Source organism: Drosophila suzukii, chromosome 3 (assembly GCF_043229965.1).
Source record: "Drosophila suzukii chromosome 3, CBGP_Dsuzu_IsoJpt1.0, whole genome shotgun sequence".
In the NCBI taxonomy this organism is placed as follows: domain Eukaryota; kingdom Metazoa; phylum Arthropoda; class Insecta; order Diptera; family Drosophilidae; genus Drosophila; species Drosophila suzukii.
Window position 1 is genome coordinate 23,636,506 of NC_092082.1, and position 13,576 is coordinate 23,650,081.

The window sequence follows — 13,576 nt, forward strand, 5'->3', positions numbered from 1 at the left end:
ATGTTTGTGTTCCAAACATAAAATATTCCACAAATCTAATACAGGAGTGAAAAACACAATGGTGACTCTTGTCAACAGTATCACTTTTTCTTTACATTATAATGAGCATAGATATTATTTACCTAATCCAAACATCATTTGTTTCCTAATTGTTTATTATAAAATAAAATAAAATTAGATATAGCTTCGAACACATCATTTTGAACTTCGATAGTTGTAGTTCCTAGACACACTTTCTTATACTATAAATGTTAATTTATAATAATGCTAACTGGTTAAACTAACGTTGACATATTACTACTACTTTTTTCTGAGTGCTAGGTATAGATTTCCCCTATGAGCGGACAAGTTCATAAAAGTAAATCCAAAGCAGGCAACAATAAGCGAATTTAGGTGTCAAACAGCAGGTGGCAATGGCAGCCAACGGAAGTGCCTGACGTCCTTCGATTGCGGACTGGGGCTTGGAGTCGGATTTGGGTTTGGGGTTCGGTTGCTGGGTTCCGGGACTCCGGGGTTCCGGAGTTCCGGGGTCTTTGGGGACTGCTTGGTATCGTCAGAGACAGATGATATCTTAAACACACACTCACTCAGACAATCACACATGACTACCCAGCCAAATGTTATCAGAAAACCAGCAACAAGCAAAAAAAAACCGAACTGTTGTACAATTTTTGACATGGGTTATACCAAACAAAGGGCCACAATCCTGGGTGGGGCTTTAGATACGTACACATATAAATATATATTATGTGTGGAACCTTCTTTCGATATCATTTGGGCAGTGCCGTGTATTGGCAAACCGCAAGAACATCAACTGATGGCAGATAAATTAAATTTTGCGGTTCTAAATGGGCAATCAATGAGGCGTTCCACAGGAGGTTTCGTTGCGAAACTCAACTTCCACTCCGAAAACTATGTGGAAATAAAATTTAAAAATTGAACAAACACGAGCCAATAACTTGACCTCCGACAAAGGAGACAGACACGGCAAAAAGGGGAGCACGGAAAGGAACCCAAAAAGTTGTTAGTGAAACTTTCAGCTACGACATCAAATATTGACTCAAGTCGGGGAATCCCCTTTCCCTTTCCGCATTGCCCCCCGAACAACTCAAGTGGGTGTTGTTGTGTACAGTTGACACCTGGAATCCCCTTCTGCTTCCTCGTTTATTGGTATTTATTCGGCAGCCGGAATGCCTAATCAAACAGACGGTGAGTACTTGAAGGGCTGCTTAAGCACACAAAATACAACTAATATTGAACGCGATTTGGGCCCTGCAATAGGAAATCCTTAAAGCCTGAAGCCCTCGAGCTGAATAAAATTGGGAGAAAATACGAGGGTGAAGGGCTGGGATGCTTTGCGATTTTTTGGGGACTTCGAAAGCCGAGAAATCTAAACTGAGGTAAACAACATGAGTCATGTGAGCCAAATAATCAATGGCAATACATCTGTAAATGTCATTTTCAAATTCAGATAATGTTTTTATGGATCGACCAGATTTGTATACCGAAATTATAATAACTTAAAGAGTGTACTTACTTTGTTGAAATATTTTTTTAAATCTGTAAATTACTCCGCGCAACTGACAATAAACTGATTGAAAATCTAAGCCAGTCCTAGAAATACCATTTAAGACTCTTAGCAAATCAGTTTTAAATGTACTTCATTTTTTACAAATTTATTGTTAATCAAATTCGAATTCGGTTAGAGTACGAACCTTAAATGGCGTACGTCTTTGCATTGCAACGCAATGGATTTGCATAGTTAAGGGTATAGGATACTTAGTGTCCCTACACAATAAACGGGTTGTTAATGATGCGTTAGTTAGTAGCCAACAGTTAAAGAAGTTATAAGGTTTTTTTTGTATACCCGTTAAGTGAAGAGTAAAAGGGTATTGAGATTAAGCATGCAGATTCTTCGGTTTCCCGCGCAGTGCAAGTTTGTTTCATCGGAGTGTAAATTGGATGCCATGCCAAAAATTATTCGACTTAGACCACTCATAAAAGACTTATAAGCAGAGCCCACAAACTTCAAAAAAATTGTAACTATGAACGCTTCAACATATTATATATGTAGTTCCAGTCGCTAATATTGATGGTAAAATATTTTTGGTACAATATTATGGGTGATAAATTCGAAATAATGAAAATTAGTACTAAACATTTATTACGTTCTCTTCTACTTCCCAAGGTCACCAGATCGGAACCCAGCTTGCGACAGTTCTTGTAGCCCCTGTACCAATTTAACTTTTCCTGTCCAAAGTGATAGTAACTTTCATTGATCTTGACGAAGTGGATCGAGTTGATCACGTAGGTTGGTGGGTTCCCTTAAAATTCCGGTTAAGAAATAAATAATAATTACAAGGCTTAGTATTGTGCTCACCACTTAATATTACTGAGGGACATTTATCGCAGGAAAAAAGTTCGAGTAGATAAGTTCAAAATAAACAAGCCTCATAACGACAAAGTGATATGTTACCATTGTTAAGCTTAAATTTAAAAATATATGTAATTATTAATGTCAAGCAGTTAGATTAAAAAACAGGTGGAGAGGAAATATATCCGATTTTTCGTCATGTTTTGAATGCTGTTCTTAATTTTTTGACGGTTAAACTTTAACTTATGATTAATGATTAATGCATTTAACTAGGCACACATTGAGCACCTTTTAAGCACTGCAGGGTAATAACTGAAAAGAACACTTTTATATAGCAAATTCTGCTATCCTAAGAAATTACTATAATTTTTAATGTCTTAAAGGCTAATCATCGCATTTTAATAACTGATATTCTATAGTTAATAAACATTTCGCTGTAGCGAGTTTGTACCGTATACCAAATTAAAATAACTCGTTATAAAGTTACATTAATTTGTAATTCTTTCGTTTTGCGTGCATGTACTTTGCACGATAACATCTGGGATATGCTCATAGCTTTACAATGTAAATGGCTTTCCCAATGACCATTGGCTATATAAGGTCGAATCAACGCCGTGCTCGCAAATAGAAATGTTTAAAATTCTGCAGCTTCTCGTCGTCGCCGTGTCCGGAATTTGGGCAGCGGACTACATGGCGATCCCGGAGGACACATTTGTGGAGTGCACGGACGGCCCACCCGGATCGATTCCCATGCACGAAGCATTCCAAGTGGACAACTTGGGGGCCGAAGTGGTGCCCGAAGGCATTTACGTATCGGGGAACGCCACCACCATATGGAATTTTCCGCGCACCGATCGCCTTTCCGTAACTTAACTCTCCTGAAAAATAGCAAACTGAGCTCAAGTCCATTGAATTTTCAGGCCAGGATTAGTATTTTCCATTATAATCGCGGTACTTGGGAGCCGACTGTATTTAACGTAGTTACAAGGGACGTTTGCTCTACGATATTCGACAAAAACACTTACTGGTACACATCGTGGTTCCAAAACCTCTTGAACGCGGACGAGATTAAGGAAAAGTGTCTTATAACCAAAGATGTGAGCATGGTAATTTCTAAGCCTTTATTATTTTCATGATGGTATGTATTTTCAGACCGTTCTGGTGTACAATCCATTCCTTTTAAAGTTACGCGCGGATAACATCATTGGGCCCCCTCTTCATGGTCGCTATAAGTCGGTTATCATTTTTGAAGCATTCGACGAAAATAACGTGCGGCGACCGACATCCTTGTGCTGCGAATTTAGAGCTCAGGTGAAAAGGATTAGGAATTAATTTTAAAACTGTAAAAAACTGTAAATGTACATGTAGCTATATATTTTTACTGTATACAGGTCTGTTTTTATGTTTTTCCGAAATTATATTATGTCTGTTCTACGATCTGTAGGCCAAAAAAACTTCTACCCATACCTTCTTATTTTTTTCCCATCCTAAAGTATCCCCAGTCCCGTCTAGACTCAACAGTTGACCAGTTTGTACGAGTGGGTCAATGGCTTAACAGTTCGACGCCAAATGAAAACGGGTCCAAGGGCCTAGGCCAACTTGAATGAACGAGGCAAAAGCCAGTTCCATACAATTTCTATATCAAAAGGGTTCTTTTTTTGTATCTCAATCGAACCCAGCTCGAGGGAAATATTTATTAATTAACCATTATCGTTGACTGGACTCTGGCTGACTGCTGATTCCGATTCTGGTGCTGATGCGTCGATGATAAATGGACGTCTGAAGTGCAATTTGCATGCGGGCAGAACAAAAACGGGAGAGAAGTCAGAAAAAAGGGGAGTTGTGAAGAGGAAATCAGCGGCGGCCATTGATGCCATTGAGATGTGGACACAAAACAGCCGGACGGCGGGATTTCCGGACGTGATGGCAACCTGTCCGTTGATGAGCATCATTATGCCAAAGGACATGCTGCTTGTCCTGCGGATCAGGCTCCCAAGAGTTGACAATTATGACAGACGCAGGCATCGGACATTCGTTCTCTGCCGCTGGGCTACTGCTGGAATTAACGCCATTTTAATTGAATTTTAATATTTCACACACGACTCAACAGCCGGAAGTGGAAGTCCGCAGTTGGGCGCAGAAGGGCTTTGAAATTCGCCCGAAAACCGCAAGTAAAACGTGAAGAGTAGGCGGAATGGTTTATGGCCATAAAGGATGGCCTGGGATCTGGCGCTGACTGACCAATGAAATAGCCATTATGGAAATCTGTTGCCAAGTTTGGTCACATAATGGATAATGATGCATTAAATTCCGGAGTCCTTAAATTGCGGCAAGTGAACTACAAAAAGCGGTTTCTAATATATTAAATATTTATTCCTTGACTTATTCAGTGTAGTAATGTTCAAATATATTAAAGTGGACTTAGTTAAATTTTGTTGCTAATGGTGTTTTCCCTTATTTGGGGTATAATTAGTTCTTTCACCTCGAAAAAAGAAAAGATTTTGAATTATTTATAAGACATTATATGTAAAAAAATAATTTAAACTTGATTCCATCACATCTCTGACAAACTATCGATAGTTTGAAACTGCATCACTAGCAGCAGTGTTGAACAACGTGCACAGAGAAAAAGCAATTTTGTTGGCTTACTTTTTTGACAATTTTGTTATACGAAGGAATAATGGCAGCTAGGATTAAATATACAAAAAAGATGGTATGTTAACTGGACATTATATGAGACAAGCCTTTCACTACTTGTTTCAGATTGCAACGCGTAGGAAGCGAATAATTCTGGCCAAATACCGGAATAAACCGCTATCGTCGTTCGATCGACGTCTTTGTGAGTTGGAGCGTCGTATAAATAGATTAACCAGAGAAGTTCGGATTACAAAAAATAGTTTATGGAAGTCATTGAGCAGACCGACCTCCAATTCCCATTCGACCTAAACTTGGTTTTCATGCAAATAATTGAAACATCGCTGTGCAGTTGTTGGTGGAGGGCCAGGTACCAATTTTGGTTTTGGCCTCTTGAACGTACGACGAGTCCGGGATAGAAACAACATTTCAAAACTGGTCCTTAAAATGCGTTGGTGGAGATGCATTGGACATAATATGCATGGAACAAAAGATGTGTCCAGCTAATAAACAAAACAACCTACAAGTCCATTTTTAGAAAGATTTATAAAAAGTGTATAAAATCACTGTAATTATATTTTATAGATCTCCAACCATTTTTTTTTCAAGCGGAAAATTCAAACGAGATATTGAAAAAAGAAAACCTTTTGAAGTACCGAAAAATTTAACTTTACTATACTAAATATGGTGTGTAAATGATTATTACGTGAACTAAGTTAAGATATTACTGAAAACCTAGTACACATAAATGAAAGCTTTGCTTTGAATACCTATTCATATGTAAATGATATAGGTGTACAAATGATAGTTATCTGAACTATTAAAAACTATAATAAATGAGGGCATTGCTGTTCATTAATTTTAGAAGTTACTATACAAATATTAACAATTTCAACTATACATTATAGTTTTCAATTATATTCCGAATTTACATAAGTACCACTGTCTATTAAAAATGTTTTTTAACGATATTTAAAAGGTATGCGAAAGCGTAAGGAACATATGTTCATATGTATGTACTGATTTTCATTTACGATTGTACTGCTCGCAAGTTAAACCTCAAATCGGCGTATATAGCCACCAGGATGTGCACAAAAACCCGATCAAATATTTTGTCACGACCAACAATTTCCTGAAGGGACACCGCTGGGATGTGCCAGTGTCCAAATATTAAATGCCATTGTGACAAACGCCGCCAACTGGCTATGAAACAGTCAACTATTGATGATGATGAGGACGTGGTGCCCCAGACCACCGGGGACCGTTCGAGGAGTCGCCGTTTGCAATCAGTGAGGGGTGTGACAACGCAGTTGGCAATTTCTTCGTGTAACATGCAAATTTCAACGATTTTCAATCACAACTTCGCACTCAGTGCAGCTTTGGGCATTTGTTCAGAGCTGGCGGCTTAGACATATTTCAATCCGCGGAATCTAACTAAAAATATATTTTAAAACATTATTAAACTCAAAGAAACACACAGATACAAATTGATTTTATATTCATTATTTTACATTTTAAGTAATTATCTAATGATGAATACGAGTTTATATTGAGATTTATATTCGAAATACTGCCTAATATGTAAAAAGTCAATGCCATTTTACAATCACATTTTAAGTACATAAATTATTTTAAATATTTGTTCATGGTTTTAGTATTCATACACTAAATGGAAACTTTATTATTGAGATTTAATCTATATTGTAACTACAGATGTAATAAAAAAAATCTTATTTTTTTAATTGATCTTTAGGTATGTACAGATAGTGTTTAGCACATATGAAAATATAGATCCTTTTATGGATCTTAGAAGGTATCTCAGTTTTCAGAAACTTGTTCGGTACCTTTATAAACTGAAAATATTATACTTCGACTATTCCCTAGAAAGTCCTTCGATTGCCTATTGTGGGACTCATCCCTGATTTCAAACACGCAACACTGGTCTATGCTTTGCTTTGCACGGACACACAGTGCGTATGAGCAATGGAAAAGTAATTAAATTTAACAGGCAGAACGAGAACTGCACAGAGCCATGTGCCCTGTGCTCCATTCTCCCTCGATTTCCCGGCTAGTTAGACTCACAAAATAAAAAAATGAAATATTGGGAAAACTGTCATTATTAACGCATTGAGCGCGGCGCTGACAGCTGTTGCACCCTTTCAAAAGGATGAAAAGGGAGCGGGTAGGTGCCATGTTGACACTTTGCGAGACCAAATGACATTTATTGAAATTTCATCATTAAGAGCCGAAGTAGGGAAGCCATGCCCCGAACTGTTTGTGAACTTTGCTGCTCATCGAACTTATTTAAATTCGAATTGCGACACGTGCGGGGGAGTTCGAGTGGATTGTCATATCACCATCAGGTTATCAAAGAAGCAGCTCAAAAAAAAAACCTGGCAACCCTTCTCGCTGAAAATCACTTTTTTTGGCATCGCAAACAACAATTCAGTGAACTGAAAAATATCCCCAAGGAACGGAAACAACATTTTTCACATTTTTGCATAATTTTCAAGAAAAACTTTTCAAGTTATGCGAAGGTGACAGAAATCCTCATCATCCCCCTTATCGAAGAATGATATGTGAGTTTATAATTCGAATGTAATATGCTTTAGGCAAATTGATGAAGACGAGGGTTGGGCTTGGGATCGATATGATGCGAAAATAATATTTCGATTGGGAAACCCAAAGTTAAAGAAAAGAGGTAGATGGAAACCCAAAGCGTGGAGGAAGTAAATGGAATGTTCAATCCAGAAACCAAATTTGCATCTGATGTGTTCACTGAATGCTCTCAAATCATAATAAGCTCCATGTAGTACCTAAAATTTAGTAGTACATTTTCCATATTTCGACCTTGTTACTATTTATAATTATAAAATGTGGGGAATACAATAATTTCAAATATGTATTATCTAATGTTTTAACAAAAAAAGCACTTCTGAACACAATGTCTTTTTTAAATTGAACACATTTGACCTTATAATTAAATAACCGCTGTAAGCAGCTATTGATTTTTAGGTCGCTTTCACTCTAAAAAAAAGAAAACAAATATGACTGGGAGAAGTGATTGCAAAACACCAATAAAAGTAGAGTTACAATCAATTGCCCGCGTCACACCCGGGAATCCCGCCCGTAAGTCCCCCGGACCACATCAAAAAGCCACCCCTGCAAACATTCCCTTGGAAGGCTGTGGCTATATCCTCGTTCTTGGGATTTGACCAGCCTGGGGGCTCGTCGGCCTGGTGTCTAATCAAAAATGCAATGTTTGGCTTGGTTAAGCGGAAATCGGTAGATTGCGTTCGCACAGTTTTCGCTTGTTGATATTAACACATTCCTCCCACTCCGTTCCCCAGTCCATCAGCACCCCCAGATTGATGGGCGGTGCGAGGAGTGGGGGCGGAGGTGGGTTAATGAAACGTCACAGATGATGACGACGCTGGCATAAGATTTCAATGATATGTCAAAACTGAGTGATGCTGATGATGGATGGGTGGTCATAATACAGTATCCTTCGTCCTTGGTGCACGCTAAGAAAATGTTTCCTGAAAGTAAGATACATCGTTATTAGGATTTTTAAAAACACATTAAATCAATGAGTAGACAAAACAATAGTGCCCCCTTCTAAAAAATCCTTGCGTACTTTTTGGTAAAAGCTACACATTATTCTTTATAATTTTAAAGGAACTAATCTTTACACAAAGAATTTAATTAAAAGGTATTAATCCTAACAATTTTATAGGAATTAATCTTCATAATTTTAAAGGTGTTTAAAATAGTTACTTCTGAGATTGGAAGTCAAATACATATATTTCTGTTTTATTTTAATGAAATAAATTAAAAAACCTAATATTTAAAAATTAAAAAAAAATATTATATTATTAATATTATTTTAGGAAAATCCTTATTAGAAATGTAACCTTTGTTTTTTCACAGATTCTTATATTTTTTCCAGTGCCTATGTCCACATTCCCCTTTCCTTTGCCATCTCCCCTTTGCGCCTCATACATCACACGCTTCTACGCATAAATTTAGGAAATTTGGACCAACTTGAGCCGCATTTACATGGGATTTTCACGGCGGGCAGAAGGGAGAGGGCTGGCAGAAAGTGGTGGCTTAGATGGACCTCGACGGTGGGTGGTTTTCAGCAGGGGATGGAGGGCGGGGCGCCATCAAAAGACAAACAAACCCGGCATCCGCTTGGTGGCAATTTCCGTTTTGTCACTTAACGCACATCAAATGCAATTTTCCTGGGCAAATAACATAATCAAGGCAAAAAGTAGAAGGAGTTTAATACCCAAAACTTGCCCAACCAGGCAGCGCAGCCAGTCAGGTGAAATTTTATCACACCAAAATGCTTTCAATTTGTGTTTCTACTTTCGGCTTACTCTTTTTATTCTGCGCCTCCCATATTGAAATTTGATTTGTCGCTGGCAAAGTGCAGCGGGAATACACATTTTTGTGATGGATATTTGAGCAAAACTTGCCCGAAGTGTCGACAATTGAATTTGTGCTGCTTGTGCAATTTGCGAAATTTGATGTGGCACCATTAGACGCATCGACGTCGGCTCCTACTGGGGAAAGGGAAAGGAAAGGGGGAGCGGATGCGAAACCATAATTTTTAATGGCATTTTTATATGGAGCGAAAGTGATTTTATTTAGAAGGTGTCAACTCGAATGCCGCCAGGAGCGATGAGGCGCAGACATCACGTTGAATTTATGGTTAAGGAGTAAATGTGTAGGGGAAGGAGGTATCAGGTAGGTAATTTAAACAAATGTAAGTAACTTAAATTCTATTTAAAACTACATTATTACATTTAGAATTAAAAATAATTTTAGAATAAGGCAAGGAATCACGTTAAATAATTGAATAAATAAGAAATGAATTATATACGTGAGTGCCACAGAATATTACCGATTTAGGTTTAAGTTCCACGATTTCTGTGGCACCTCCGATAATGTAATTATTGTACATATATCATTGCATTTCTATCTAGTGATTTAGGAAAACAGATTAGCCTAATAAATATGGATTTTCACGGGCTAAGATTGATTTTATTTTAATATAAATTATAAGTAACATTATGATTTAAATTTTTTTAAATTTATTTTGGCTTAGCTAGACTATTTTTATATCTTTATCTTTATACTCCTATATATTCTTAAAATTTTTTGTAAAATATTTAATTTAAAAAAAATGCCAAGCATAGTTTTGCAGTCATAAGTGCAATTCTTAGGCCCAATCAAAGTGGAGCCTACCTTTAAGCTCAGTTTCTTTCATTTTTTATTTCCCCCTTGGCAAAACTGAAACCGGAAAGGCCAAACTGGATAATGGGGCCAGGGAAAAGCAAAAGCTCTAGCTGGCAAAGGCTAAAAAGTAAACGCCTTTGGTTAGTGAAAAGTGAAAGAGCAGCGTAAACAAATACGACAGCCGCCGACTCGGGAGCAACTTACATCTGCTGATAAAGAAAGCAGCAGGCATCCTTTGGTCCACATGCAGTTCATAAATCGTCGAGTGGGGGTTCGTTTTGGATGGCTCAAACGGGGTGGTGGAGCTGCCGACGTCTTTTAATGAAAGATGGCAACAACAACATGGACGATAAAAGGTTGTCATTAAAATTGCAGCGGTTGCTGCCGGTTGCTTCATTAGAGATGGCGCCTCGTCTTTGTTGTGGCGCAAAAGTGGGGAGCTGGGCGATTCGTATTTCAAACTAGGTTGCCGTTTTGGGTAAATACTGCCGAGCTCCGTGATGAACTCGCCAGTCATTGAATCAAGATGAAAGTGGAATTTGTGATGGAAAGAACAAAAAAATGACGACGGAAGGGCATTTTCTTTAAGAAATCAACAGAAAAAGTATATATGAAAATGTAAGAGCTTAATTTTTGAATTTAGTAGAGAACTTGCCGGACCGACGGAAAAGCTTATGTTTTCCGAGGAAGCCAGATGGGTGAAAACTGGTTGGGTTGGTGCGCTGCCAGATGGCTCAAAAAAAGTTTTTAATGATGTTTTAAGATTTAAAGTCGGTCTTAATACAAAAGTATTCAGTTAAACAAAACAAATATTTCATATTTAAATACTACTTTTGGGCATTTTTTACGATCTTTAGAAAATAGTTCTACCTGGACCTCACTAACATGTACGTTATATTGGTACTTATTGGAAATGTCTTATAAATTGACAATTCAAACGGTTAAAGAATGTTTCTGTAAGAAGTATAAATAATAATTAAAATGTACATCATATAAGAAGTACATTAGGAACAGAATCACCTAAATCCGTGATACAAAAAGGAGATCTTGAAATCCGAAAAGTTCCCTAAGGTCCAAAGTCATCCTTCCATAATTTATGAGAATTTTCATTTCGATTTCTTAATTACCTTGCAACGATTTGATTTATTTTTCTTGATCAACAGCATTCTTAACTAAAACAAGCGCTTCGAGGGCTCCGAAGGAGGTGCTTCCCCGTCCACCGGACGCGCCAGTTCGATCGAGTTGATCCTGACCATGGTGTGCGGGGATCGCTGGAAGTTGATCCGCATGTACTGCTTCCTGCGCTTCTTGCGGAAGTGGGTCTTCGTGTGGCTGAGCGTCTTCTCCACCACGGTGGCCTTCACGGAGACGAGTCCGGGCTCCAGAATGGGCCTGCCCACGAGGGTGAAGTCCCGGGCTCCGGCCAGAAGGACCTTGTCCAGGCTGATCTCATCGCCTATCGTTGGGGGCCAGTATCCCTCCACCAGGATGACATCGCCAGGGGTTATTTTGAATTGCTTGCCGCACAGATGGACCACCGCAAACAGGCGTCCCTGCTCGGACTTCTGCACCTGGCGGTTGATTCGCTCGCAGATGCTCTGGCACTCCTTCTGCTGATCCTTGGCTATGGCGGATATATCCACCGATTCCGTCGCCAGCTTGTTTTGCTGCCCAACAGCCGGTGAAATGCTCAGCGAGCGCATGGCACCTACAAAAGATTGAAACCCTTGTTATGTCACATTGTTTACATCGACTTTACTGCACATCCACTCACCTGCCAGCGATAAACTGCGATTGGGCACCTGCCGCAGCACCTGGCGTACAGCTTGCGCTAAGAATGACATCGCTTTCTGCTGTTTTTAACTCAAAAAGTACATAAATAATTCAGATCAGACAAAAGTTGGCGAAGCGGCGAAAAGTTAAATGTCCTAACGCGTCGTCAAACAGCTGTGTTAACCTATGTGAGTTAACATCTCTGTTATACACAGCTCTAGCTATTCTGCTCAAATCTAGCTATTCTCTTAACAGAAGCATCACTATACACGCTGCAACAGCGCGCTAACGAAGAATTTGAATTCAAATCCAGAAGATATAATCGTACATTGGTTTTATAACAATAATTAATATTTGTACTAACCTTAAAATTATTACCAAATTCGGACATTTCCGAAAATATTCAATAAATCAATAATTGTATTTATATTCACGGGTTTTAATCATGCTGGTTGTTTGACCAATATTTTGCAAATCTATTTTTGATGGGATTTTCTTAACTAATTCTGAGAACCACGGTGAAAAAAGTGCTCGACCAAAAACGTATCCTTACTTGCAAGATTCAATAAATTCAAAGGACGGACTGTTTATCTAAATCAAAGAAAAACGCCTCTTACCGAGATACAAAACTAGTGACGATAACACCTTCAACAATGTCTGTTATCAACTTTTGTGACGAAAATGTATTATACGATCTTCTAATTTATCACACTTTCCAAATTTATCTCATTCGGCACGCCGCTACACTACTTAACTGTACGATTTTGAGAAAGTTTTTGAAAATGCTATTTCGAATTGCACCGGAAGTGTGCGCGAGGAGACTACTATGTATAGTATATTGAAAATCAGCTACGATATTTCGATCACAGCAAGTAATATATCGAAAATTTAAGAAAATCAAAAAATCTTTAGTTCAGGAGAAATTTTGGTTGAAAATAGAAGGAGTTCAATTTAGAATATTTAAGCTAAGCAAACCGGAGAAGCAAAATGTACCATTCCTTTAATTATATCACATTCGTTATAGCCTCTTGTTCACATAGAAAATCGATGAAGGGAACAGCTAAATTTATTTATTTATTTTATTATTTTAATGACTATTTCATTGCTATTAGCAAATTGGTCACGGATGAGATTTTCATTCAGGCAGGCGTAGTGAAAATTGAATGGGGTCTATGTTGGCCAATAGTGAAGTCACGAGAATTTTCACAAGCTAGAACCGTTTATAACACCTTCCTCACATACTTTTCTTTGACTATATCCAATTCTTAAGCCACAACTTTGGGAGGGAGATACGCCTTCAAATGGCTTTTCTGTAGATAAATAATGTACGCATGCCAAGAAGGACATAAGCTGGAGGTCGGTAATTTCCTTAAGAAAGAGCATAGCAATACATATTTTCAGGATGAGATCATTTGCTGGGTTCTAAATCGTTGGGAAACTCCTTGGGCCTGCACCAACAACAATTTTCCTATACATATCCTTCTCAAAAAAAACCCGAAACACCAAGTACAACAAGGAAGAACACTATAGCCGAGTACCCCGACTATCAGA

At 38.2% G+C, this 13,576-nt stretch overlaps 2 protein-coding genes and 1 long non-coding RNA gene across 3 annotated transcripts; 1 reads left to right on the forward strand and 2 right to left on the reverse strand.

Annotated features, from left to right (window-relative positions):
• The first annotated feature begins 3,011 nt into the window (after nucleotides 1-3,011).
• Nucleotides 3,012-3,840, forward strand: LOC118877527 (uncharacterized). The gene is made up of 3 exons (XM_036816575.3): nucleotides 3,012-3,238; nucleotides 3,295-3,471; nucleotides 3,527-3,840. Exons 1-3 carry the CDS (start codon nucleotides 3,065-3,067, stop codon nucleotides 3,704-3,706), a joined length of 531 nt encoding a protein of 176 aa, XP_036672470.3. The 5' UTR covers nucleotides 3,012-3,064; the 3' UTR covers nucleotides 3,707-3,840.
• Nucleotides 3,841-7,889: 4,049 nt separating this feature from the next.
• On the reverse strand, nucleotides 7,890-10,866 carry LOC139353005 (uncharacterized). The gene is made up of 3 exons (XR_011604080.1): nucleotides 10,457-10,866; nucleotides 10,262-10,372; nucleotides 7,890-8,547 (listed from the first exon to the last, which is right to left on the reverse strand). It is a non-coding gene; the product is annotated as an uncharacterized lncRNA (long non-coding RNA).
• A 501-nt stretch (nucleotides 10,867-11,367) lies between these two features.
• On the reverse strand, nucleotides 11,368-12,190 carry mRpL21 (mitochondrial ribosomal protein L21). The gene is made up of 2 exons (XM_017088763.4): nucleotides 12,027-12,190; nucleotides 11,368-11,960 (listed from the first exon to the last, which is right to left on the reverse strand). The coding sequence occupies exons 1-2, from the start codon at nucleotides 12,094-12,096 to the stop codon at nucleotides 11,425-11,427; spliced, it is 606 nt and encodes a 201-aa protein (XP_016944252.3). The 5' UTR covers nucleotides 12,097-12,190; the 3' UTR covers nucleotides 11,368-11,424.
• Between the last annotated feature and the right edge of the window lie 1,386 nt (nucleotides 12,191-13,576).